The sequence below is a fragment of the Podarcis filfolensis genome (genome assembly GCF_964270895.1).
Source record: "Podarcis filfolensis genome assembly, chromosome: 4".
Lineage (NCBI taxonomy): Eukaryota > Metazoa > Chordata > Lepidosauria > Squamata > Lacertidae > Podarcis > Podarcis filfolensis.
This window is the reverse complement of record NC_139607.1, coordinates 52239026-52266813: the sequence shown is the minus strand read 5'-3', so window position 1 is coordinate 52266813 and position 27788 is coordinate 52239026. Positions and strand designations below refer to the sequence as shown.

General features: G+C 41.0%; 1 protein-coding gene across 2 annotated transcripts in view; it reads right to left on the bottom strand.

Moving 5' to 3' along the window:
• The window catches only part of RUNX1 (RUNX family transcription factor 1), a 181919-nt gene extending 154417 nt beyond the window's left edge, over positions 1-27502 (bottom strand). For both annotated transcript variants that reach the window (XM_083608847.1, XM_083608848.1), the window contains exons 1-2: positions 27324-27502; positions 27005-27124 (exon numbers count right to left, since the gene is read on the bottom strand). In XM_083608847.1, coding sequence (XP_083464973.1) covers positions 27005-27062 — 58 coding nt within the window. In that variant the 5' untranslated portion in view covers positions 27063-27124; positions 27324-27502. The remainder of the gene's footprint in view (positions 1-27004; positions 27125-27323) is intronic.
• Between the last annotated feature and the right edge of the window lie 286 nt (positions 27503-27788).

Here is a 27788-nt window from a genome sequence, read left to right as displayed (position 1 = left end):
ACGACAGACCTGCCAAGAGGAGAGGCACTGCTCGTCTTTTATGTAAATACTGTACATACCAAAAGTGAATCCATGTTGGTGGAAGCTTTCTTTTAATTATAGTTTTAGGACCTTGAGCACAAACATGCCAGTAGTAGGACGCAGTCACCTCACTCCTGGGATGTGAAAGGGGACTTCCATTGCATGCACTGCTTCAAATTCTCCTAGGCTTTAATGACAACTGATGCAAGATACATTCAAAATACATACAATGCACATTTAAAGCACATGACTTCCCTCAAAGAATCTTGGGAACTATAGTTTCACCCCACAGAGCTACATTTCCCAGAACTCTTAACAAACCACAGTTGCCAGGATCCTTTGGAGGAAAGTCGTGCACTTGCTGCTAGAATGTTATGAGGGAAGGTTTTGGTGTTTGCCGCTCTATTTTCCTTGGCCATTTCACACCCATTTCTGGACTTGCACCACTATGACACTAGCTTAGACATACAGTACACTGCTGACGACCAGTTTCAAATCCTGCTGTATATAGGAAATGGTTATCGAGAGCCAGTGTGGTGTAGTGGTTAAGAGCGATAGACTCGTAATCTGGGGAACCGGGTTCCACTCCTCCACATGCAGCTGCTGGGTGACCTTGGGCCAATCACACTTCTCTGAAGTCTCTCAGCCCCACTCACCTCACAGAGTGTTTGTTGTGGAGGAGGAAGGGAAAGGAGAATGTTAGCCGCTTTGAGACTCCTTCGGGTAGTGATAAAGCGGGATATCAAATCCAAACTCCTCCTCCTCCCCTTCTTCTTCTTCTTCTTCTTCTTCTTCTTCTTCTTCTTCTTCTTCTTCATGTCCAGTTGCAAGCAGAACTCCATAGTGCTCCATATGCTTAGAGCAAACGAGACCAAATTGCTTCCATTTCTAACCCAACCCATCCCTTGGGGCCCTAAAACTCACTGCCATGCACCAGATACATAAAAGATCCAGTTAAAATAAATAAAATGCTGTATACAAAAAATAAAAAAATAAATTCGGAAGTGCTTAATTCCAGCTGTTAAAAGTCAGTCCAAACAAAATCTTACAACACTTCTGGAAAATGTTCAGGCTTAAGCTGTAACGAGCCCTCGGGGGAAAGGATTTCCAGTTGTGGGGCAGTCATTCACAGCATTTCCAGATGATTTTAAGCAACTGTATTTCCCCCTTAGTGCATAAGTTGTTAGTCCTGATCTAGCCCCAGCAGTGCAATGTTCATAACCAACTAATACATGATGCAGAATTTTGGGGTTGGGTGGGTGAGTAGGAAATAAGTTTGCACTTAAGCAAACTCATTAAGCAAGCTTCTGACATCTAAGGGAAAGAGTGGAGGGTATTGGTTTTATTTGTTAATATGTTACACACTTTGTGTTTTTATATTGTAAACTGTCCTGTGATCCTCGGAAGAAGGGCAGTATAAAAATCTAATAAATAAAAATAACAGGCAACAAATTTTACTTAACTTTTAAATGGGCCTTTCTTAGAATTGGTATGCAGGAGGTGAAAAGCCTTTCAGGAAGCACTTTAGAGCCCTTTTAACTATGGGGGTTTAAAATCAATGCACATGATTAAAAATGTTTGGTAAAATATATTTCGCTGGCAAAGTTTCTGGCAAACCTAATTGTTTTTGGTAAAGTTACGGTTTGCTCTCTGTTTAGCCTACACAAATCTCACATCCTCACACACTGCACCCCATGGTAACCAAGAGCTCTCCTTGCGCTACACAATTAATCTAATGGGCAGTTAAGACCTAAGTGTAGGGAATGAAGTATAATCATCTTTAATTTCAGTCTATGCTTAGAGCTGGGCCAGCCCTATCATTAGGGAGAGTGAGATGGCCACATCAGGCAACAAATCTGGAGGAGGCAGCAGTGGTGGCTCCCTGGTTGCTCTTCCTGAGCCCACTGGATGCACACTTGTGCTAGAGGACAGGGCTGTGATCTATCACAAATAACCTTAGGTTGCCTGCTTACTTGCTTCAGATGGAGGATGCTATCCTATCGCCTGTGCTGAAATGAGATTCAAATGTCAGTCCAGATGGCTTCTGTACATGGACTGAGTTTGCCTTGCCTTTTACCCCAGGCAAAAAAAGTATGAGGTTGGCCCTGGCTATGGACATGTGAATCCCTTTCAGTCACACATGAGTCAATTGCGCACAAGTAGAGGTACCCCTGTATTCTGTTATGCTGGTAGATCACACATATGTCTATTTTCCTGTGGTCATTAGTTGCTGGGAAGCTATAGCTATTTCCAATTGTGTGCAAAATGTAGCAAAATAAAATGTGTAGCATTTTGTGTGATGATCTATAGTGCCGTAAAGGCTTCCCACCCCGCAATTGTGTATGTCAGTGTAGGAAAACTATGCAAAGGGCAGGGGGCCCCCTCCCCCGCCAAAGAGAATGCTAAATAATTTGTAGTTTTTGCTTACATTCCTATAGATGTATGAATTGTTAGTGAACTCAGTGCCCTGAGCTACTTAGATTTTCTGCTGTATGCTTCGGAGGACAACTCTCTGTTGATAGCTTTCTTCCACGTCCGCCTGCTGATTTGTAACTTGGGATTTGGAATGTGATGACAGCTCCCCGTTACCACCCTCATGTGGCACATAAAACACAAAGGCTTGCAAAAATCCTCCCTGAAGAGGTGATGCGTGTACCTTGGCAGCAGCCCTCACAGAAGAACATTATCACACTTTCTGGAAATCTTTCAGAAATTTAAGTTTATTTGTCAAGGTTTTAACGGTTTTGTCTTTTTAAGAGCAACAGTTTGTCTGGAAGTCCTGGAAATGCCATTAGGGGTCGTGTGACTCAATTTATGACTCACAAAACTGCCCATTCTGCCCCTCAAAGCACCGCATTTTCATATCCATGTCAAACTGAAATCAGATAAAAGCTTCAGAGTTATTGACTTAGTCCCCATGTACCAAATTTTGCACCAAATACCCATCTGCTTATGCAGTTTGCATGGAAGCACTATAAGGATGTTTTCTTGAAGCTGTATTCTCTGTGGGTCTAACTATATATTATGGGAGGTGTGTGTGCATAGCTGGCACAGAACCACAAACACAGATTCCAGCCAAATCAATTCCTCTGTAAGGGCTGGTAAAAGGAATGTGTCACATGGCGCCACCACATCAGCTAGTTCCCTGTCCTCTGTGACAACCAATGAATTGGGGTGCAGCAGGGAAATGTGGAACTCCCCTTAGTTTATCCACTCTCCACCAACCCAACTGCTCCCCTGTTGCTTCTCACTTGGGGAATTTAGGGACATGCCATTTCCCCAGGTGCCTGACTCCTTAACGTGAATCATAGAATTGTAGAATTGGAAGGGACCCCAAGGGTCATCTAGTCCAACCCCTGCAGTGCAGGAATCTCTGCCAAAGCATCCATGACAGATGGCCATCCAACCTCTGCTTAAAAACCTCCAAGGAATGTCAGGGGTTCGGAGAAGCTGCATGTCCCAAGATTCCATTGCAGTTATGTAAGCATCTATGTCTATACAAAGGGTTCTGGTGCCTTAGGAAAACTACATTTCCCAATATTGGTGGCATTTGGGGTGCTGCTTCTGAATCCAAAGGGAGGCACAGGCTCTTATTATAATCACAGTGATAGAGTGCTCAATTAGTAATAATTATTAATTTTGGCAACATCACTCAGCACAGAGAACCAGAAGGGAATTTTCATTTTCTGCCACAATACTTTGAAAACAACCAAAGTTTTGCAAAAATGACTAAGATAGTTAACCTTCTTCTCTGCAACTTTGACTCTTTGGAGTAAGAGGAGGAATAGGAGTGCCACCGAAATTTCTTCTGCTACAGCAAGTAGTGCCACCACTAGGGAACTGTATGGGGGAGATTGTTCGCTTGCTGGCTCTCCGCTTCTCCATTGTTGCTACTAAGTTTTTAACCAGCTTTTCCAGCTGCCTCCCTCAAGCACACAAATACTGTCTGCCTGGAACACGAATTATGGATGAAACAGAAGGAAAGAAACATTCAGCTGAATTTTAGGAACATTTGCTAACCCAGCAGTCTACTTAGGCTGCAGAACAATCTCCCAAGGGAGATGGTGGGAAGCCCCATTGCCTGAGTCATTTAAAACTAGACAGGATAATACAATTGAGAACACACAGTAGGAAACTATCCTGCCTTGGCAGAAAAAGCTTGGATGACTGTATGTAATTTTTGTACTGAATTTCCACAAGGCTATGAAAACATGAGGAGATGAAAACACTAGACTTCTAGTTCTTTGAAAACAAAGCAGGAAAATGGCCCTTGAGAGTTCTGGCAAATATCCACCCGAAGAAGTAGAAGCCAGGACTCTCTGCTGCTGCCTGATCTGCAAACTAGAAAAATAGTGAGCAAATCTAGAGCCTTAGAGTCAATTTGTCATCAAGTTAATTGAATCAGTCTTCAGAATTGTAGAGTATGTTGCCTGCTTTGATGCTGTCTCCGTTCATATACAAGCTACTCTGTTTCTGTGGCTTTCTTTTCCATCTGCAAAGTGGGAATAATCATGCTTCCTTTCTCATGTATTTCATTGGTATTACTTTTACAGGGACCATCTATGCATATTTGGTGTGTGTCCCTATGGGATCCTCTCGTCTAAGCATTAAGATTTTCGTGATGTCTGTGCTGCTGCCTGAATCAGGCAAACAATTGGAGATAGGCAAAGACTCTCTTGCTTTCCCCAATCAAACTCTTTTTAAAAAACCCCAAATGACAGACTCAGAAGCACCTGCCTCCTCTGCTGTCCTCTCCCTTAAGGTAAAAAACAACAACATTGAATACAGGGAGAATTTCATAGAAGGGAGCTGACTGCCATTTGCACACTGAGATGGATAGTGTCTGCAGGTACCCACCATCTCAGAGCACAAACATATTTTGGTTCACAGAGTTCGGATATCATACAGTTTGCTTAAACCCGAAAGTGCATGAGTAGGTTAGAGAGCTGCAAAGGAGGAAGGAGGCAGAGGAGTGTGCAGGCCCAAAGCCTTCATATGATATAGTGAAACTATCTAAACTGGACCTGGGTCTGTCTGACCAATAACATGTCCACTTACTCAAGAAGATACAAGAATTGGCAAGGTACCTTCCCAGAAGGTTTGGTGCATATTTAGACACTGATTTGGTCAAAATGAGATACTTTCAGTTCTCTCACTCAAACTCAGGGAATGAATTCAGTCCCTGTAATAGTAGCCCACACAGTAGAAGAGAAGAAATTAAGCCACACACACAGCTGAATGGAGGGCTTTCCAAACTGTTCCATCTTCACACATAGGTTGAGTGAATTGCTGGAGGGGGACTTGCAGTTTCAGCCATTAATTCAAGTGTGTAAACCCAATAACCCACACATATGAGAGAATGGAGAGATAATGCAGTTACCCTTTCATACATTTTCTCAGTTGTAGATCCCCACATACCAGAACCCAGGAAATCTGTCCATTTCAGTTTCTTTCAGATTCTCATTGTTCTGTTCACCACATTTCCACATGAGTTTGTAAACTTTCTTTTTTTAAAAAAAGTATTATTATTACTTATTAAATTATATACTGTCCTTCATCCAAAGACCCCAGGCCAGTTTATAATATACGCAAAACTACAAAATGATAACATATAAAGACAAAAAAGTTGTCACAAGAATTCGCCAGCATTTTAGAGCGTCTTTATCCTACTGTACACATTTTTGCAAGCAATGTACCCTAACACAAATTTTCCTGCATTATTTTTACCAACATTTTCATGCACATATCCTCCTAATGTATGCATTTTGGTATACATCTCTTTGTTCGGCAGGACAAATGCATTCCAAAATTCATACAAGCGTAAATTTTGAAGGGCAGCTGCATTTTGGTGCTTTGGACATCCAACATGCGAGCCTAATAGGGCCTGCCAGGTGCCACCCCCCTCATGGTCCATGAGGCTGTTTCAGTCAAACTACATCCACCTGCCTTGCACATCAGGTGAATGGCAGGTGAAGGCATGGCAGGGAATGGGAGCATGCAGCAGCATCCTGTAACTGCTGCACAATGTAGAGCCTCCGACTTGGTCAGGTCAGGCATAAATACTAAGGGTACTCCACTGAGAAGATCTCACAGCAGTTCAGTGATTCGCTGTGTGTGGCAGCTACACCCGGATCCCAGCAACTCCCAACACACTCCTGGCCACAGAGTTTACTCCTCAAGACTAGAGGAGAGGTGGTAGCTGGTCCACACAACACACAACCACTGCTTCTCTCCTTGGCCCTGGAGAAATGGGAAATTGTCTCAGATGCCCCCGCAATGCTTTATGGGCCATTGGAACACTTGCCCGCTTCACAGGGAGAGAGTAGAATATGATATCCTTGCCCTTCTGTTGCTTTAGACCAGAATCAGACTTTTCTGTCTGGGTGACCTCCCCTCTCAAGCTGCTGATACTGGGGTGAGGACATCATCACTGTGTGTCTGGTCAACAAGCTGTTTTACTGGGAAGGATAGAACTATATTCAACTCTAGGATGAAGAAGTTTCCCATTTTTGGTCTAAGCCCTTGATGCTTAAGTACGACCTTTTTCATATGCATTAAGAGAGGAAAGCAGAATATATGTTAGCATGATTGCTTCTGTGTCAAGATGATAATAATAGCAACATAATTAGCTTTCTTGCACGTGTCAAGTACACACTGGTTAGCCCTACTGCTCTGCGGACAGGACTACAGATATTATTGCATGATAATTGATGGTGTTGAACAGGTTAGGCTTGGAGAGCAAGATGAAATTTCACTATATTAGGACATCAAATATACACACAAATAAGACCACTGGTCACTGAGATTATAATTGAGCAGCAGATGCATGGTGCAGAAAGCAAGTTGTGTGGGTTTTTGATAATGGGCAATTATCAGCAGTTTTAATGTTTGCCCTACAGAGTTTAGAGAGCATCAAATAGAAATATGATACAGTATATGAAAAGGAAAATACAGTTTTAAAACTATGCCAAGCAGGCTGAAACGAAATCTAATTTGTTATTGCAGTGAAGCTTATTCTCTGAAAGACAACTACCGGTACATTAAAATAGAAAATGCTAGGAGATACGAAATTATCTAGAACAGGCACTTGTTCAGCAATCAACTTTTCAAGAGAGATCTAAGGACACCAGGAAAACCACCACCACCATTTTAGTGAATGTGAATTATGCAGCTTGAAGCTTTAGTGCAGAGGACCAGTCCAGACTGGATTCCTGTCAGGCCTTTTTTTCCAGCCGGAACTCACTGGAACTCAGTTCCAGCACCTCTTGGGTGGGCGCCATTGCCACTCTAAAAGAATGAGGGCGTTCCAGCACCTCCTTTTCTAGAAAAATAGCACTGATTCAGGTGAAATGAAAGAATTCCATTTGATTGTGGAACTAAAACTTCCCAGACTCTCCAATGAGTTCAACATCTAGAAACTCTGCACAACTTTTTCTGCACTAGTCCATTATTATTTTTGTGAATCTTATATATTGTTTGTATCCTCCGATAGATGTATACCCACGCACACCCACACAAGCTAGGGTCCTATTCATCAGCAGCACTTTTCATGGACCAGAAGACTTTCACAGCCATAATCAGCTGTCACGTTAGACTGGAGGAGGGAAGGAAGCGCCCAACTTTGCTCAGACATCTTCCTCTAACATTCCTCTTCCAACTGCTTCTGCCCTATTTAACAGCTGATGGGTGGTGCGACTGACTTTCCTCAACTGAGGATGGGAGATTTGCTAAGACTGCTCCACCTCCCAGCAGCACCTGTGCCCAGTTGCTGAGCACAGAAATGAAGAACTACCATGAGGAAAAGTAAAACCATGTAGTCTTTTGTTCTGTGGTGCCATCTTACAGCAAGATATCAGCATTACTAGAAATTTGCTTATGAACATCTACTGCTGGTAAAATGCCATGTACAATCTAATTTAGGCTTTGTATTCATTCTTTTTAGAAATATACGTGGAACTAACATTTAGGCAAACTTAGCATGCTAACAAGCTGGCAAGTCATTCAAAAGGAAAATTAGCCTGAAGTAGAGTCTGAAACTAGTCACAAAAGAGATCAGGACTAATTATTCCTGAAACAGAATGGATTTTTGCTAGCAGCTGGCTTGTAATACGAGAAATGTTGCAGATTTTCTTTTGTATGGTTTCCTACAAGTTAAAGAGCAGGTTATTGGATGTCTCCTGGCAGGTGCTGATGGATTAAGGTGGTAGCTGGTTAGGAACAAACTTTGAATTAGAGGTTTTTGTGTGTGCAGCTAAAATGAATACGATCCCTTGGCATAATCCCCCTTATTTAACACAAGGTTCAAATGTAATGGTTTCTCTCCCACTTGTATATATTTTGCAAACGATGATATAAGCCGTTGCCTTTCTGGTAATGTTTTAGAGTAACAACATATTATGTATACAGTTCAAATCTATTTGTTCCTTGAGTTATCAGATATAAGATGCCAACAAACAAACAAACAAACAAACATGTATGTTACAAGAAATACTGTTTCAAACACCTTAAGGAATTGACTGAAATGTCACTCAGAGCTGATGACACTTTCTTTTTTTGTACTCATAATAGTTTTCTGTGAAACAAAGACCTCATGTAAAACTTGAACTGCGGTGCTATACAAATGACCAAAACTGGAAAACGTCTACCTCCTCAGTACCATAAAGTGTTGTTAAAATATTTTGAGAGCATTTGATTCATTAGCATCACATCTAGCTAGTCTCTCTTTTTAGCAATGCTATTCATTAAATGTAATCTATGGTGCATTTTTTTCCTTTGTACGTATCCCTTTCCTCAGATAACTCAGCTTCATCTCTCCTAATTATTTTAGCAGAAACAAAACCCAAGCCCTATTCTGATATTCATTATGGGGCCTCAACGAAGGCGTGAAGCAGCAGTATGCATAAGCATTCTAGCTCCATCCTGTCCTCATGCTTGAACAGGGGCGCTGACTTGGGCCCCAGATTATGGGTGTGACGTAACGTGATGATATGATGTAATGACATCATGATGTCATGTTACAGTGGCCTCGCGGGCTCTCAGATTTCATGTTGGAGGCCTTGCAAGACCTCCAATGCAACTTCCGGTTTATATTGGAAGTTGTGTTGGAGATCTGGCAGGGCCTCAAACGTCCCTTTTGAGGCCTCAGGTCTCATAGGGCCTTGGAGATCATGTCCGAGGCCTCGTAATACCACCAACATGACTTTTGGTTGCTGTTGGACATCGTGCCAGAGGCCTGGCAGGCCTTGGAGGCCACACCCGAGGCCTCGTGAGACTTCTGATGCAACTTCTGGTTTCTACTGGAAGTCATGTCAGAGGCTTCACAGGGCCTCAGTCATCACCTCGGAGACAAAAATTGTGGGTGCCTGGTCCCCCAGGGCCCCCTATAATTGGCACCAGTGTGCTTGAACATGAGGAGAGAGACAGGGAATGGAGCAAGCACATTGATGCTTGCTCTCCTCTCCATACACATTCATTTAGAACCAGCAAGGAATACCTGCATAGGGCTCTGGCCTCTTCAGAACCTGCCCTTAAAATGGTAAGATTTAAGATTACAGGGATGTATATGCACACATGAACAGGCACCTTGTTATTTATTAACCAAAAAAACCAGAGCCCACAATTCTAGGGAAAGATTAGCAGCCACATGAACTGAAATGAGACAAGAGTGTGTTAGCCTGGATACAACCTTAATGTAGAGTTTGGTTATCTAGACATGTTAAAAATCATTTCATGTCCATCAGATATGCACACCATAGCTTCTCTGTCTATTATTTCCCTTTTGCTCGCTTGTTTTTCTTTTCATGTTTTCTGCCCCGTTCTGGGTTTCTGCTTTTTTGCTTCAATGAAATAAAAGCAAAATGAACCACAAATGGTTTCAAACCAAGGAAGTGGGAACAAAAAGTGTGGTTGAATTTTATGAGCATTTTTTTACGAATACTGTACTGGAAGAAAAATTGTGAACATGTAGGTGTTTCATTACTGTTCTAGATACACTGAATGTTGGTTGTACAAAAATGGCAGTAGATAACACTGTTAACAGAAAAGGAGTTAGCTGTAAAGACAACAAAAAAGCAGAAACTTACTGCATATAGCAGGGGATTCAGAGGAAAATACCCCCCCCAAAAAAAAGTCTGATAGAAAAACCTGTGCATTTAAGCACTGTTGACAATTAACAACATGTCAGAAGGATCTGAGATCCTTGAGATGTTGACATCAAACCTAAGCTTGTAGGAAATGCAATACAAGTACAAAATCAGCTCATTGCAACACTTAGACAGCATAGCACAGGCCTGCACAACCTCATGTCCTCATGAAAATCCACTGTTTTACTGCAGTTTTCTCCTAATATACACATTTTTGCATGCATTTTTTCACATTTGTCCAGATTTTGCAATGCAGTGCATTTTTGTGCACGTTACTCAGCTGGAGAACTATATTGCAAAATTCAGACAAGCGCAAACATCCAAAGATGGCTGTGCTTTGGTTCACATCTTGTTTTGGATATTGCAAATAAGTCAAGCTCTCCTTTAAATGTGCAATGAATCCGATTTCTCCCCATCCCTTTATACACCAGTTGTTTTCGTGACATAAACTCGCTGCACTTTGCAATCTACTGAAACATTTTCAATCTAGTCTTGTTAATCTTGTTTATTAGTTTTCCTACATGTACTAAGAATAAACCCACAGAAGGCATTCCTTCCAGCTCAATCTTTTAAAGCAGAAATCTTCTGTGTCTAGAAGAATCTAGAAACTTGCCATGTACTTTACAATACTCATAAAATCCACCAACTACAGCATTCCCCAGCAACCAAACTGAGAATGGGACAATGTAGACTTCCTGAAGTGTCTTATCTAAGTTGCTTCTAGAAGGCTTACTGTAAATCATCTCTTCTGATCATTGGCTTCAAAGAAGGAAACCAAACACTGACCTTACTTGCCAAGGAACCTTTTCAATTTGAAAGTGGCAATTGGAAACTTTCTCTAACAAGCTTTTTTAAAAAATAAAAAAGGTTTCTAGTATAGATAATATTTGTGTGTGCAACATTCTGATAAAATATTTGGAATAAGAGAGAATAAGCATATAAAAAAATACCTATCAGAGAGATAAATAACTCTGCCACAAGTTGTCATGGGGTGTTTTTTTTTGGGGGGGGGTTGTTCTAATCTTCGCCTTGTATTAAAATAAAATATGAATCTAGGAATTCCAAGAAGAAATAAATATATAAAAACAAGATGTTTTACATGAGTTCATCTATATCTGCAAAGTACATGGCATTTCCGAGTAACTTTGTTTTAGCCTCAGATTTTCTTCTGCTGTCCCATAGTTCTCTTGGTGTTCTGATGGATGCACAGAAACATTATAGGAGACAAGCCAGCATTAAATTTGATATCTTGAAAGGCTGTAGGATTGTCAGGAAAACAGAAATGAGGTCAACCACCAAGATCTGTGGCCTAACACACAGCACTCTGTTCATCTCCACTCTGCCCTATCAGCAGCAAAAGGGGGAATGATTGTGGTGGCATTAGTGGTGTACGTGGCTTTTGCCTTCCCACAAGAGAAAAACCCATTCTTCTGCAGCATCACTTTGTACATAATTCGCCAGCAAAGACATGAGGCGCTTCTTTAGCTACTGCAAGATGAAAATCAAAGCTGGAAATAAAACACCACAGCAATCCAAAAACATCTGGCGCTTTGAAAAGAGGTTATTTCACACACAGTGTGGATATTTTAGAAGAAGCCGAACCAGGTTTACTTAAAATAAATTAGAATGTTGAAGAGAAATAGCCTAATAGTTTGACTCTTCTATAGAGGGTGGGTATACCAAGTAAAGTCATTTGTGCAGAATTAGAGAGAAATTAGTTTGGTTTGCATTTTAATGCCTAATTTCCACTTCCTAAATCAATATGTGAATTGAAATGCAGCTTTCCCTATTTTTGAATTTCTCCCAATTTTGTGATGCAGCTGCCTTGTCAAAAAATGTGTATTAGGGGAAAGGGCACACAGAAATGAGTATGCAAGTATATGTAATATTGTACCAAAATGCATTCTGTCAGGAAAAATTGTTAGTAAACCGAGAAAAGCTGAAGTTGATAGATTTGCTCGTCCTTTCTTAGATTTCATTCATCTTATCCGTACTTATCCCACACTTCACATCAAAGGGATCCCCAAACAGCTCATAAAAAAATATAGAAACAATGATACAGTCACCAATATGCTAGACAATTATAAAACAACCCAAGAACAGTAAACCCACATAGTAAAATCAGGGCCGAGTAAGGTTTAACGTTTATTGAAATAGAATCTAAAAACATTTTTAAAGCCCTGGCAAATAAAGTGGTCTTTCACTTGGCACTGAAAAGGTAACATGGTTGTCAATAGGCAAGCCACCCTGGGAAATATACTCTAAAGACAGGGAGCCACCACATAAAAGGCCTTATATCCCAGGTCATCACCTGCCTCTCCTTGAGGCATATGATGATCCTTAGAGGAATATATCTGTAGTGGTATGGAAAGACTCTTCTCCATAGTGTTTTCCTACACTGCTACACTGATGTTTGAAAGCCATTTGTAGGTTGATTTGTAGATATTTTATTTATCTCCCTGCCAGGAAGGAGGGTAGACTGGAAGGGCTTGTGATTTACTCTGCCTTCATGCCTTTAGCTTCTGAAAGTTACATGGGAAGAAGCTGCCACAGAAACCCATGCCACTGTCATGGAATAAAGACTGTGGATTGTGAAAATAAAGGAAGGTCGAGTGAAGGTGCAGACCTAATTTACTTTTTATCACTGAAGGCAGACAAGCATGAATTGACTGATTATTCTATATCGAAAGCTGAAAAACAAATAATGCAAAACTCCTTCAATGCTTTCTAAAATAGCTGCTCAAAGTACATACTGATTTCCTTATGTAAGCATTTTAGCACACCTTAGCCCACAACTCCTTAACAGTCCCTCCCTGCAAGAGCTAAAGGCCACCACAGAAAATGGACAACTGCATATATTCCTAACAAAAAAACGGGCAGGTTTCTGAATCCCAAGTCAAGAAGAGGATGAGAACTTCAAGATGTGCTTGAATTACTTTTCTTGTTGAATATTAAACAAAACATGTATGAAAAAGTGCTTCAGTTTATTTACTTGCAGAGGGAGAAAAGGCAGTTCATTTGAAAAGGCACCTGAACAACATTCGGTGGCTGAGTCAAAATGCTGGCTACGAACATGACAGATGAGCACGTAACTGAAAAAGTGTTGCAAACTTAGCAGCATGAAATAGCTGGGCTAAAAAAGCCTGAAACAGGAAAGACTCGCTGACACTCAAGCGTATTTTCATCAGTACCTTGTAGGGACGGAACTTCTGCAAAAGCTGCTGAGGCTTGTTATCAGCTCGGCTCAGAAGGCTGTGGTTTTCTCACTCTTACGAGCCTGCTATAACTGACAGTTGTTTTTCATTGAACAGGATGCCGGCATCTAAGGTGTCTCCTTCCCTAAAACTTCACAGAAAGAAGCAGGGCGGCTCAGCCTCACACGCAACCATTTACTTGCTCTCGATTGCAAAAACACTTCTCCTAAGCTGAAGATGCAGCACAGATGCAATGAGAAAAACCCAGTAAATATGGTGGTTGTTAAAAAAAGGAAGCTGCCTGAGCAGTCTTTTAGAGATGCTAAAGCCTCAGATTTAAAAATATGGATGAACAGAACAGTCACACTCTTTAAAAACCTCAGACAATCACAAGCATTAAGTACCAGGGGAGCAAGCTGTCTGTCATTATAACAGGCCCTCCAGCTCCCTGCACAGCCAATGGGCAGAGATGATGGCAGGCGTAGCCCAGAAACCATCTGGAGGGCTACTGGTTCTCCACCCAAGAAGTTGTCAAGAGTGGGCCTTTGCATGTGCTGCACTGAAACACAAATAGCGCATCCTTTCTCCCTCTCTTGTTCTGTCCCTGTGCAAGACCCTGGCAGTGACAACTTGGCTGCGCCAGGTCAGGGATGGGAGGCCAGCTTTTGTCCTCACAGCAATAACACCCTCAAGGTTGCAATACTTTATCCCCCTGCCCAATAAGATGGAAAGGCGATTATTCACTTACAGTAAAGCTTGGCTCTCCAATGGGTTGGGAATCCCAGCCAATGAGAATCAAGTCTGCACCTAACTGGACAACCCTGCCCCTTCCCTCTGCTTAAACCCCATTCTGGTTTTGGTATCTTAGTCGCACCAGAACATGACAAAACCTGGAAACTGGCTTTTTATATGTCTAGATTTCAAGAACACCAGAGTAGGTTACCCACTTTAAAGGGTAAGGGCTTAATACACCTGAGTCCTTGAAGCTGTGTCTTTCTGTGATGACCTTCCAGAATCTACCTTCCAGATAACTACCTACCACAATTTTCCATTTGATGTGAACAAATGTCAAAAATGGATCCAGGCTCAACATGCAGAAGGAGGCAGTGGTTACTGTACATCAGGGATCCTGGTACTGGTTCGGATTATGATTCAGCACATTAGCACTTGTACTGTTTAGCTTCAGCTCTTACTTCACGAATTTAAATTATTCCTGATCCAGCTCTTTAGTTTTTCAAAAGTAACCTTATTGTTTACATTTTTAATAATGATTTCAAAGCTGGCTGAAAACACAATGAGCCAGTAATTGCCCATTGAAGTAATTGCCCATGCCTCAGGGTTACTGTCTGTCCAAGTGAGTTTAAGGAGGTGACATATCCAGAGTTACTGTTCTTTGTTATTTTTTCTTGTCACCTAGCTAGCATATTAACAACTTTCTAATTACTGTTAACCCAGATCACACCGTTCAGGGCATAATTAGCAGGATGTGCTTATGATTCACTCCCCAACCTACCCATACACTTTTCCGAGAAAAAGGAACAAACAAACAAAATTACAATTTGTATTTTTGCATGGATTGATAATGACAAGTAATAAGCATGAACAGTGAGTCTAAAAAATAACCATTTATTATAAAGTTATGAAAAATAATGTTATTACAAAAAGATATAAATCAGGCTCACATTTTAACACTCACAAAAGACAAGTACAGCCCATCTTTTGTTACGTTAAATGACCACCCAAGCTCTGCTTAAAAACCTCCAAGGAAGGAGAGTTCACCATCTTTCATGCTTATAGGTACACACAATTGTTTGGTTCAGAGGACCTTCCCAGAAGCTGAGTCTATCTCACATTCTTGAAAATAGGCTTAGGGTCAAGTATCTATTTGCAAGCCAAATAAGTAACAGTCAATCAGATAAATGTACTGGTAGGGGAACGCAATACAACAAACTAGGTTAAGAGCATCAACCATTGTATCCAATGGCCAAGATGTCATACATTTCAAAATGTGCCCTTATAATCTCATTTTAAGAGAGCTTGCTTCTTATCTTATTTTAAGATGCTAAAAGTTTGAGATCATAATCCATACATTACAAGCTTCAGATCACACAGCTTTAACATGAGGCTGTGTTTTGAGTCCTGAAGGGATTTGAATCTTGGGTCTCCAAGTTTCATGGGACCACACCAGTGTGCAGCTGCCAGCCATGATCAGAGACAACAAGCTCTTTCCTCCCCTTGGATCAAAAGCCTGCTCCCAAATCCCATCTTGTCTGCCGAGTCCTAGCATTCAAAGTGCGGTATTGAGAGAAGAGAAAGTAGAAGAAAAACCGATGGTTTACTTGCATTTATAAGTCTAAATGCAAGTACCAGCAAAGAAATAACCTTAAAAAATGTGCACGCCCAAACCAAGCCATCTTGCCATAGTAAACTTCCAGAAACACCACATCAAGGATCTCTGTGCGTCATAACAAACACTGAAGGCAGCAGATGAGATTAACACTTCTTTGCACGACATCAAGAGGAAAACCCCAGAAACTGACGGCCCTCCAGTGTCTAAATTTGTGTACCGTGACTTGTACAACACTTGCTAATCCCGCCTGACACAGAAGGGGGTTGTCACACCTGATCCATAACAGCAGTCTGCAGCAAAGGTCTGCTGCGTTTGCTAATTCTGCTGGCAGGAGAGGGCTTTTCTGAAAGCTGAAAGTCGAGATGAAGCAGTCAGGGGAGGGGGAGGAAACACACACAACAAACCTCCAACCGCTTCTGTTTAACTAACGCTTTTGATCTCAAACTGCTGTGGTCTCGTCCCCAGCACAACAGGACACAAAAGCTCTGTGAACATGGTCTCAGAGGCAGCTTTGTGCAGGTTGAGGGCCCTACAGAAAGAAAGGAACTGTTATGGGAGAGTGACGGAAACAGGGAGAGGCAGGGAGTGAAAGGGGGGAAGGAGGCAAATATAACAGAAGCATCCAAAGGAGGCTTCCAGTCAGCAGGCGGCCTGAAACATAATCACCAGTTTATACAAGGGAATTTTAATTTAATAGATCTTGCAAAGGGGGGGGGGAGTGTGGGAGAAAACCTGATCTGAGGCAGTTCATCAGAAAAAGGGGGGGGACAGGTTTTTATAGCAAATGCAATTAGCTGGTGTAGTTTTTATTTTCCTTCTTTTACTTCATACAGGTGTAAAGTGAAACCCATAAACCAATTTGTTCCTCTTGGTTATAAAGTAGTCTTCAGACAGAAATGCCCCTGAAATCAATGAAAAAAACCAATTCAACAAAATGAATCCAACGAACCCTCCCTTAAGGTGAAATTTCAGAGACCACATGGACTGATAATAATAAATTTATCATTTCTACCCTGCCCAGCTGGCTGGGTTTCCCCAGCCACTCTGGGTGGCTTCCAACAGAACATTAAAAACAGAACAAAACTTCAAATACGGTATTATTGACAACAGTCAAATTTGGAAAGTATTACATTAAACTTTTTTATTTTTTTAAAAGGTGCTTTTCCACTAAAACAAACCAACTAACCAACTGTATTACAGAATGGAAGACCTATGTTATATGATGTAATGAAATAACAACACTTGAGCACTTCTAGATATCTCTAAAGCAGGATCACTGACACCTCATATTATTGTTTTCAAAATATTATGAACCAATAAGACATGTTGGAATGTTTCAGTCTGTTAAACATCTGTTATGCCATCTATCTATAAAGATGTATAAAGAAGCAAGTCATTGCTAGCTGTGCTGTGGTTGAAGAGAACAGAAATGCATGACCAAAAACTGATCTGGCGTTCTAAATGTGAATACACATGTTTCTAAAGACACATAAATTGTCTTTGTAGGCACTACAAGAGTCCTGCAAGGTAAGCCATTATTGTTAAGTGAAACTAGTGACTAGTCAGAGGCCACCTAGTCAGTTCGTGGTTGAACTAATATTTGAACCAGGGACTTCCTTCCTCATTGTTCAAAATCTTAACCACTGGTTCCTAAAGGTAAATGCTGACATAGGTATTTAGGAATGAACAAACCATAGTGACACTGCCCTTTCACAGTAGCTCCAATCCTGTTGTCACTCACTACCTGAGTTCATTATTAAAGGGAATGCTGTTGCAAAAGAGACTTCTACAATCCATTCTAAAACACCCAGCAGCTTTGCACCTTTCCCCCAACTATTATTGCTGCTTTAGAACAAAGCTTCCTTCCAGTCCCAACTTCACAGTTAATTATAGAAAATTCACTTCTACACAGCTTTTGCTGGTTAAGTCTTGAGAGTTAGCCTGCATGTTGATTTTTAAGTACATTGATGGAATATCTCACAATGGCATGCATCCTTTGCATGCCACAGATGTGAACCATAAAATTGATCTAAACTGTGATCAAGGAAAACGGGACGGTGACCACATTTTAAAGTGTGCAATACATTTGTCGTTGGGATAAGATTTGCATCTGTGGCACCTTGTGGTAATGTGCTTGAAGCTTTAAAGCTGCTGTAGCAGGTGGGCGCCTCTCTCCTTTAAGGACCATAAAGAAGCAAATTAAAAGTTCAGGCAGCTACATGTTTTTACATTCTGCCATCATCAAAGAACTAAAAGGATAAGGTGCTTGCTCTTTATCAGAAAGGTCAGCTGAAATGCTGAAACTGTTTGCTAAGGATACTGATCTTAAGCCGGCTTATGATATATATGGAAACCAGGAAAAATGTTTTGAATTTGGAGAAAAACTAGGATAGACAAATGAAATTTACTCTGTAATTAAGGACCCACAGAATTTGTAAATGTGTGTGTGTGTGACCGTGACCAAATATCTCTTTCTCAAAAACCCAAGGGCTCTTGCAGATCTCTGTGAAACAATACTGCCAAGTTTCACACAGCTTCACTTTCATGCTAAACTGGCAACCACTGTCAAACTAACAAAAGACAACTTGTCAGCCTCTCACAACTGCAGGTGTTTTCTGCCTTCCCAGATATCATCTAATATGAAGGTATTATTGTTAGCTCTCATGTCTGCATGAAATACACACTGCTGCTTTGTAATAACAATGATCTAGTCAGTTACATCAGGCTCTACACAGCAATAAAGAAATTTAGTTGGAAACATATTGGTATTTTAGTTTTTTAGCTTCAGTTCCAACTTTAAATCCCTTATCACATCAGGGGCAGGAATGCTGGTAACTGAGTAGCAGCGGACTAAGCCGATTGGGCGCCTGGGGCGGCACGCATGCCCTGCGCCCAGGGGCGGGGCCAGCTGCCCATGGGGGTGAGGCCAGCCACCTGCGGGGTGGGGCAAGCTGGGGCAGGACGCTCTGTGGGGCCTCCAAGGAGTCTGCCTGCCTCCTCCTACTCAGTCACCCTACAGCTGAGGGGGAGGCGGTGGGTGGACCATTTGGGGCAGTGTGGAGCCTGCGGGTGCCCGAGCCACCAGGTCTCTCCCAGGAGAGATGCGTGGCTAGGGTGCGCTGCAGGCCCCACAGTGAGTGCCGCCCAGCATTTAGTCACCCCCCTCAGTGGTGACACCCGTGGCAGATCGCCTCCACTGCACCCCTCTTCCTCTGCCCCTGTAACAGAGGTCTTGGAGGCTCTCATATAATACACACTGAGGGAAGACAGAGGTTTCCATGAGGTGACCATCCAAATTTGACACAGATGCCCTGTACAAGGTCTAATAGTAACTTAGGTGTAGTGGCACTGAATGGCCAGCACTGATGAAACAGCAAGGACCAGCAAGATGAACAGGGAAGAGAGGATGAGACACTTTTGTGGGGGGGCGGGATGGAAGGGGAGTACACAGGTCTGAAGTGGCTCAGGTCAGACCTATATGGTTCTTCACCTGAAGCGGCAGTCAGGATACCATTTTTCCCTTGTTTAACTGTAGATTTCATCTTGAGTCTGTAATTGTACTGGAGAGAAGTGAGCTTAAATGTGCAATTTCCAGGAGACAATTAGCAGGTGAAGGAAAACATAACCACTCTCTCTTCTAGCCCGCCAATATATCCCTGCCCAAACATTAGCATTACAAAGACTCCTGGGCTGGTTTTGTAAACTATAGTTCCATGGTGAATCAGAATCCTCTTCCCCCAGCAATTACAGTAAGTGAGTAAAATGGTCACATTCCAGCAAGGCAAAAGCACTCAAGGGCAGTGTGGAGTATGGCTGGTGAATGGCAGGGCCTGGGGAGAATCCCAAAGACTAGAGAGAAAGAGGCCTGGACGTGCCTGAGGTTTTCCCCCTCAACCCTCTAGAGTCTCCCGGCTGGAGTTCCTTTAACCAGAGACAAGGGAATGTTATGCATGCAGAAGCCACGTTGTACCACTGAGCTGCAGCCCCTTCTCTTTAGGCATAACACCAAACCCAGAGGCGGTTTTCTTCCATTGATAGTGGCAGGACACAGAGCAAATAATTATGAATTAACAATCGTCGTTGAGCACCGGAAGAAAATGCGCCACCATTTCAATGTTCAGACACTGATCTAGTTTCTGGGCCTTGTCTGGAATGCTTAGTTTTACCAAACTAGCACATTGTTTTCTTTTTGATATTTTACTCCCTTCTTTCCAGTAATTCCTGTAATGGCTCTTTCAGAGGCACTCAGGCCTTCACAATGAAAAAGGGAACATCTCTAACAGTGAGAAGACTGTGTAAAAACCAGACATTGTGCAAGCCTTCTCTCCCCCCTCCCCCCGCACACCAACCATGCCAAGCCTTTTATTAGTTTCGCCAGTTCAATTTCCTTTCCACAAGATCATTTAGTGTTTTTCTGAGTAACCCTTTCTTTCATTTGGATGCTTAGCACCATAAAACAGGGATAAACATGCCTTGTCGCAAAGTTATCTGTTAGATTATTGCTAGTTTAGAACCTAGAGAAAAAGATATAGGACAAACAACAATGGTCCATTGACTTAGGTTAGGTTGTCCTAAGAGCTGTGATTCAGCCTTTGCTCCACAACAGTGGTGGGGAACCTGCAGCTATGTTTGATCCAGCCTGTGGATCAAACAGGGCTCAGCAGACCTCCTCATTTGGGTGAAAACTGTGCTCACCTGCCTGACAGCTGATGTCATACTTGATGTCAGGGGTGGGTATGGTGAGGGCTTCAAAGGAACATTCAGAAGTTTTAAGTGGGTTTTCCAAAAGGCTTTCCAATAGGCCACACTGAGCTCTGAAGTCCTGACAATTAGGGCATTAAAGCAAAACATCTCCTGATAATCACAGTGCTGTCAAGTGACTGACTTGTTGGAGTCCCCACCCACCTATCAAATTTGGCCTGTCAAGGGCTGGGAAGATAAAAGATCCAGCCTGCTGGCCAGAAATGTTTTCCCCCACCCTGTTCCATAACAAACTTCCCATGTGACCTTGGATGGGTCACTAAGTTTCTATGATTCATTCCAATACTCTTTAAGTAAGGATGACAGTTTTTCTGCACATCATGGGATGGGGCTGAGATAATGCATGAATGTGTTTTAGATATCCAGATGCTGTGTGGGAGTTTGTGTGTTGCAGCTGCTCACAAAGCATTCCAGCAACATTAAAAAACAAAAGATTATTTGGGTAGCGTTGGCAGTGTGGGTGTTACAGCATCGGGCCAGAGAACAACAAGAGGGCAAGAGATAATTTCATCCAGTTTCAACAGAATTTGCCTCCTGCATTTATATACCATCTTTCTGCCATATTACTCAACATACATTTTAAGCTGGATACGCGAAGAAAGTTTCTAATGTAGGAAGAGCTGAACCGTAGCTCCACATTAATGGAGAATTGAAAGGAAGTCTAGACAGACACCTGTCAATATTGTTATTTTAGCCTTATGTTTCCAGGTCATCAAGAGTCTGCCTGTACTTGCTTAGATTAAGATGCTTAGGATACGCACTGTGGATAGTAATATATTAATTTAATCAGCTGCCATCCATAAGGATATTTTGAAGGCTTTTCAATAATGTGCCCTTAGGGATTTTGGAGGACATGTAACACCAATGCTGACTAAATATTCTAGAGACAAATGTTCCTATGAGTGGGCTGGATTCTGCATACTTGGAGAAGTTATTGAGTGAGTCACATTTGAAGGAATTAATCTATACAAATGAGTTAGGTGTGCATAACAAGAAAAGCCTCATTATATCCCACATGTTCAGAATTATCATTTGTTACTACAGGATTGTATGTTTTCAGATGAAATATCAAATATCTTAAATTATTTTTTAAATCTATGATAATTCTATTATTGTCATTCAGTGTGTTCTTTGAACCTAGTTTTCCCCCTTGAAGCATGTTTCAAGTCCCTGACCTCAATTATCCACCCCAAGGAAAACTGCTTATAATAATGTGTTTATTAAGAGAGATTTGCAGTTAAATGCTGAAGCATTTTCATGAGGATTTTTTAAAGGAAAATTTGCAAGTTGCTACAGAAATGTGGAGAACCAGATTTAAGGAGAGAGAGAGAGAGAGAGAGAGAGAGAGAGAGAGAGCGCTGAAATAAACAACTCCTTTCAAACCTACTCAGGGGTTGGTGAGAGTAATGTCTCTAAATTTACAATACCATAATCCAGTGATGGGAGAAAAGAGAGTTGCCAGAGTGGTGGTGGTGGTGGAGGGAGGCAGAGGTATGCTGTGACTGATAGTAAACAGGGGGAATGATTTTACTTGAAAAGAAAAGAAAAAAACCCCATTGCAGCTTATAATTTTATAGAAATTTTCTTTAAAAAAAACCCCACATTTTTAAGTTGCTGGTAAAAAGCCGGTAGACCAATATACCTGTGATGTGGCAAGCTTTATTCATTCTGGAAGTGCAATGATGCCTGCAATTTTTTTTCTACTTCTGTCCAAAAAAATAATATAGCCATTTTTTCATTTCAGATAGTAGATAGAGGTAGCTGGGAGTAACGCAGACTTGCATGGTCCTCAAACTAAATCCAGAAGCCTACAAGTACCTCTGGCCATGTTGTTCATGTATTTTAATCCACAGGTTATTAATTAGACGGCAAGTGTTGCACAATGTGAATTGCTGGTGATACAAGTGCCTGTATCTTTCAGCAGGAAATTGCAACAGTCCACTTCCTATCCCTGCCTGTTCTCACCGACTCTGCCAGACGTATAGCAGATAGCTTTGTTAAGCTATAATGAAGTTCAGTGGTATTCTTTAAGTTTTTGGGTGCTTCCCTGATGGAATGTTTAGAGTAGATCCATTTCTTGATCCAGACCAGTCCCTGGCCTCTGAGTTCAACACCTCATACCTAACCTTTGTCAGGAACTGAACCACAAATGTGTGTCCCTTTATCCAAGTCAGTGGATAACACTGCTGTAGTCTTGGAGAGGACATTTTTGAGTCTTGCTTCTTCTCATAGCAAATGCTGCCTGTTGCTTGCTTACCCACGCTGCACTTTATTATATTGATCATCATCATCATCTTATTTATTGTTGTTGTTGTTATTTGTTTATGTTTATTATATCAATATTACACCTTTCTCAAAGCAGCCTACATAGAGTTCTTGAGCAACCTTCTCATTTTAAGGCAGATATGACTCTGCTTAGATACATCAAAGTAGCAGTACTGAGTCCTAAAGACCATACCCTAGAATCTAACTCCTCTTTACACCTGGTCATAGATAACATGGGCACAATTCAACCAACACTAATCATTTTACAATCCTACTGACAGAAGACACATAAGCAATGGGATTTTAAAAGCATTTGACCCCCCCCCCCCCCGGTTTGTATCTCTTGACATGACCCTAACAGCTGTGGCATTCAGAAGGAGAAAGCGGTGCTCAAACATTAAGGCTACAATTCTATGCCAATGCACCTGGGATGAAGCCCAAGTCAGTGGGACTTACTTTTGACTAGACAGGCATAGGTTTGCTCTGTTTGCTGTCTCCAAGAGTTCAGGAAGTTTGTGGCAATAAATTCATATTTGACACAGGATAGCTAATTTTTATTCATTCATTCATTCATTCATTTATAAAAGTATGTACCACTCTGTTACAAAATATCAGGTACACAGCAATATAAAACCATTAAAAGTAGTATGGTGGTTTTCCTCACCTTTAGATTATTACAGTAGTGTTTTTTCCTTCTTTGGGGTATTAAAGGTTGTAGTTTTTTTAATCCCATTGCCATACACTTGTTAGTGAAAAGCATTTAGAAAGCGGAATAATTCATAATTTTCTTAGTACACAAATGAATGTGTGATTTTTGGACAAGCCTAGGTCTCCCAAAAAGAAATATTAAATAGATTTTTTGTTTCTTTACCTAGTAGTGTAAGGGAGGACCTGGTGTGGTGTGATAGAAAAAGGGTCATATCCTTTGTGGTGTACCACATTCAATTAATATGACAAGCTTTGTGATCCTGTCAGTTTTCACAGAGGGTGGGACCAGTGTTTGCTTCCCCACTCCTCTCTTTTTGTCCAAATTTTCACAGACTATCGCACTGAAAAAGAATGATGGATTTCCGTCCTAGAGGACTGCATGGGCTGATAAAGTGAAATCTATGGCAGAAAACAACTTGTTTTTTCCACCCTTTAGGCCATAATTTTAGTTGAGAGAGAGAGAAAGTGTAATAAATTTTGGCGGGAAAAATAACCAAACTATTTTGGACATTTCTAATGACTAGTGTGTATAAACACTACTGAGAAATGGCGGTGAGAACAATTTGACTGAGGGAATGATTATTTTTCTTGCATCAAAGCCTAGGTATTTGTCAAGTCAGGTCTTTTGAAATTGTCTGAAACTCAGTAAAAGGAGGAAGCAGACATACACACACACCACTTTTGGACAAGTCTTGAAGTCTCTCAAATTTAAACCCCATTTATTTCTATTAATCAGTGAAAATAATGAATACATTTACTACTTACTGAAGCTATCTATTGCAATTAAGCTCGCATCCTAAAATATAGGCAAAACAAAACAAAATGTCTGATTTAATTGCTCAAAACAGGTCCTGTTCTGGAACTAAGGCCTAGTCCACAGACTCAGAATGTGGGGGCATCATCATAAGATGGTGGGGTGGATTTGATGCTTCAGGCTTTCATTTTAATAATCTCACATAAAAAAACCCTGTAAGCAAAAAAACTAGGGTATCATGCATGAAATTCTAGCCCAGCATGATCCCTGCAATGCTTTTTGCAGTCTCTGTGCCATCGGCAGCCAATGTGCTTTCCTCTCATATCTATTTGTAAGATCAGAAATCACTTGTGGTTGATGTGCATTCTATGCTGCTAATTCCAAAGATCATTTAGCAACCATCTTGGCTACCACTCAGTCTAAACTACTGCTGAGAGTGAAGGCTAATTCTGCAGCTATTAGGGAATCACTTGTACTTATGTTCAGAGGGGAAAATAAAAACAGAAAGCATACAGGAAATTTACTAAGCAAAGCACATGCCCAATACATGTGCTTATCAGACAGTACAGCAAATAGATGAGAAGATCACAAATGATGCTGCAAGATGTAAAAATATGAACTAATGAAAGTAAGGGGCACAGAATATTTCCCACTTTTATGGGAACTATACCCCAATAGGACCAAGATCAACTGAATGAAATCTGAGTGGTAGAGGAGGGAAAATGTTTGAGCTCTTCACAATTTTAATGGTTCTCACCAGGGTTTTTGTTTTTAGCCGTGACTCACTGGAACTCAGTTCTGTCACCTCTCAGGTGGGTACCAAGAGAACAAGGGAGGTGTTCATGGTTGAGTTCTGACACCTCTTTTTCTAGAAAAATAGCACTGGTTCTCACACAAGGCAGATTTCCAGCCAATTTTGCACTTGGAATCTATTTTTAGTATGCATTCTCTACGTTGGAACACAGGACTGGTCTGGTATATAATAAAATGATTATACTTAATTTTGTAGAAGAACTGTTATGCCTGCTTATGCTAATGGAGAATGAAGGCCCTAATACATGCCGTTTCAAATTTGTTTATACTTTATCTACTCATTTATGGCTCTTTTCCTGTCAGAGTTCAAGAACAGGCTGACTATACACTACTATGTCAAGTAGAGCACTACAGGGTTCAGTCTTTATTACATTCCAAATGAATAAAATTTCCTCAATAAAGCCTTCCTGTCCTGTAGATAAAAGAGCAAATAAACATTTGGATGGGCAAAAAATAAAATAAAATAAATGAAGCCAACTACACTCAGGAAGACCCCTTGTTATTCTACGAATATTGCTTCCTTTGCTTGTTAGCAACCCAAAGGAAATGAGTCGGGGAAGATTAAGCAGTTTCTCAGTCCCCAGCCTTGCTACTAAAAGATGTTTCAGAAAAAGAAAAGGTGTGTGACTCACCCAGCTCATAATGATCTGGTTGAGCTACACTATCCTCTCCTGCCAGTAAAATGTTGCTTAAAACCTTTGTAGTCACAGAGTCAAAGAAAAGCTTTTATAGCATTCTTCTCCCCTATGTTCACCCCATTTCTAATCCATAAGGGAGCGATGCTGCAAAGTGGCTTGTTGTGACAAAGCAGCTTGCAACCCTTCCGCATTCCTTTGCATGCTTATTAATACAAATAACTGGTGACTCATTTTGACACTCCTGAGGCGGCCAAGGAGTTTGCAACGCTTGTGTGCACTCTCTCTCTCACACAAACACACACGCATAAACAACCATGCCAACCACCACCAGCATGAAATAGCTAAGAATTCAATTTATAAAATTGCATTTATTATAACAGGCATTTTTTGTCAGGAGTACTGCTAGAATAAGAATAACATTCTTATCATATTGTATCACTCTTATCTCGGAATGCTACTGAGGAAACTTCCTGACAGCCTATTTCTTTCACAAGTTAACTTGCTTACTAATAAGGATTTATCACAATCAAAACATCTGTTTTGAGGATAGTAGAGCTAGCAGAAAACTTCAGTCAGTATTTGTATAGGACATTGTTCCACAGGTTGCTTTATTATTCTGCACCTCTGGATGGTTTTGAAAGCATCTGCAACAAATGATATCTAAATACAGAAAGCAACACAGCTTTCCATGCAATAAACAAGAAATGCATCAAATTTGCTTCATTGTACTCACTGTGCAGTGACTTTTAACACAGTGGAAAGTTAAGTTCCTTTTCTATTTTTAAAATGTCTTAAATGAGTGATTCCAACAAACTGATATTATTCATGCTCATTCAGATGTAAGCCCCACTAATTTTAATGGGATTTATTCCTAGATAAAAATGCATATGCGAATTGTAGCCCTAGGCTTCTTCCATTATTTGGACTGGTACATAAATGGAGCAACAGCTCAACTTTGTTCCTTATTCATATTAGTCTGTGATGCATACAGTGTGCTATTGGCTATTTAAATAAGTGCCGTTCCAAAGCACTGACTCCACCAGCACAGCTAAACTCTCCTTTGGTGGTTTGTGCTTCTGCTTGTTGCATGCAATTTGTATGATTTGTAACAGTCACATTCACAAAACAGAGCACTGTTGATTACATACTGGTGACTTGAACAACTGAAATGAGTGCTCAGTACAATTGCTCAACAGAATCAAGCTGGTAATGCATTTACATTTCAGACTTTATTAGAATCAGAGAAAATAATCATGGAAAAACATGTGCTCCTAAGAGCTTCTTGAAAAGTGCAAACATGCATTTTCCTGAACATGGATGAGTCAAAAAGTATATTTAAAAGATTGAGTGGCACTTACCTCGCACGAAGCACTGCTGGTAAGAAGGAAATGACTCAAAGAAGCTGTTTGAAGTCATGGTTTCCTCTTTTAAAAACTTATTTTCTTTTTTAAAAGGGGGCGATATGTTATTTCTTTTACCTTGGGAAGTAAAAAATCAAGAGTGGTCATTATAACAAACTCCTCTGCCATTGCACTTTGCATGTTTGTATCTGCAAAGTAAAATAAATTCAGTCATAAGAGTCTTTTTCTCTCACACAACCACTGAACTGTTTTGTAAAAGAGAGAGGGAGAGAGAGACAGAGAAATAGCGGATCACTTGTGGTTTCATGATGCTTACCACTCTATGAAACTCTTGTGGTTTGCAGTCAAAATGATTCGCCCTGCCTGCTGACCAATATCCCGGACCCGCTCTTGTGTGACTGCCTCTGTACCCAACTTGTGGTTCTGTGGTTGTTTATGAGGCCCAAAGAAGTGTTTCACACAACCAATATTACAAATTTAACCGTTCCTCTTTCCACAGCCTCTTTCAATTGGCTCTTGACAATCACATGATTTCAGTGATGTCAACTAAAAAAAAAAGCATTTTGAGCAATGCTCTTCCCACACCACCTGCCTTCCCCTAGATTCAGCAAAGAAACAGTATGCAGAGAGACAGAGACACAGAAAGAGGCTGAGCCTGACTCACAGTCCTTGTTCTACAAATGGGCTTTGCTGATTAAGGACAACTCTGCCTTGTTTTTGCTTGTGGTTGCTGGAACTACTGATTATTTTCATAGATATTTCATTGCTGCTTATTCAATAG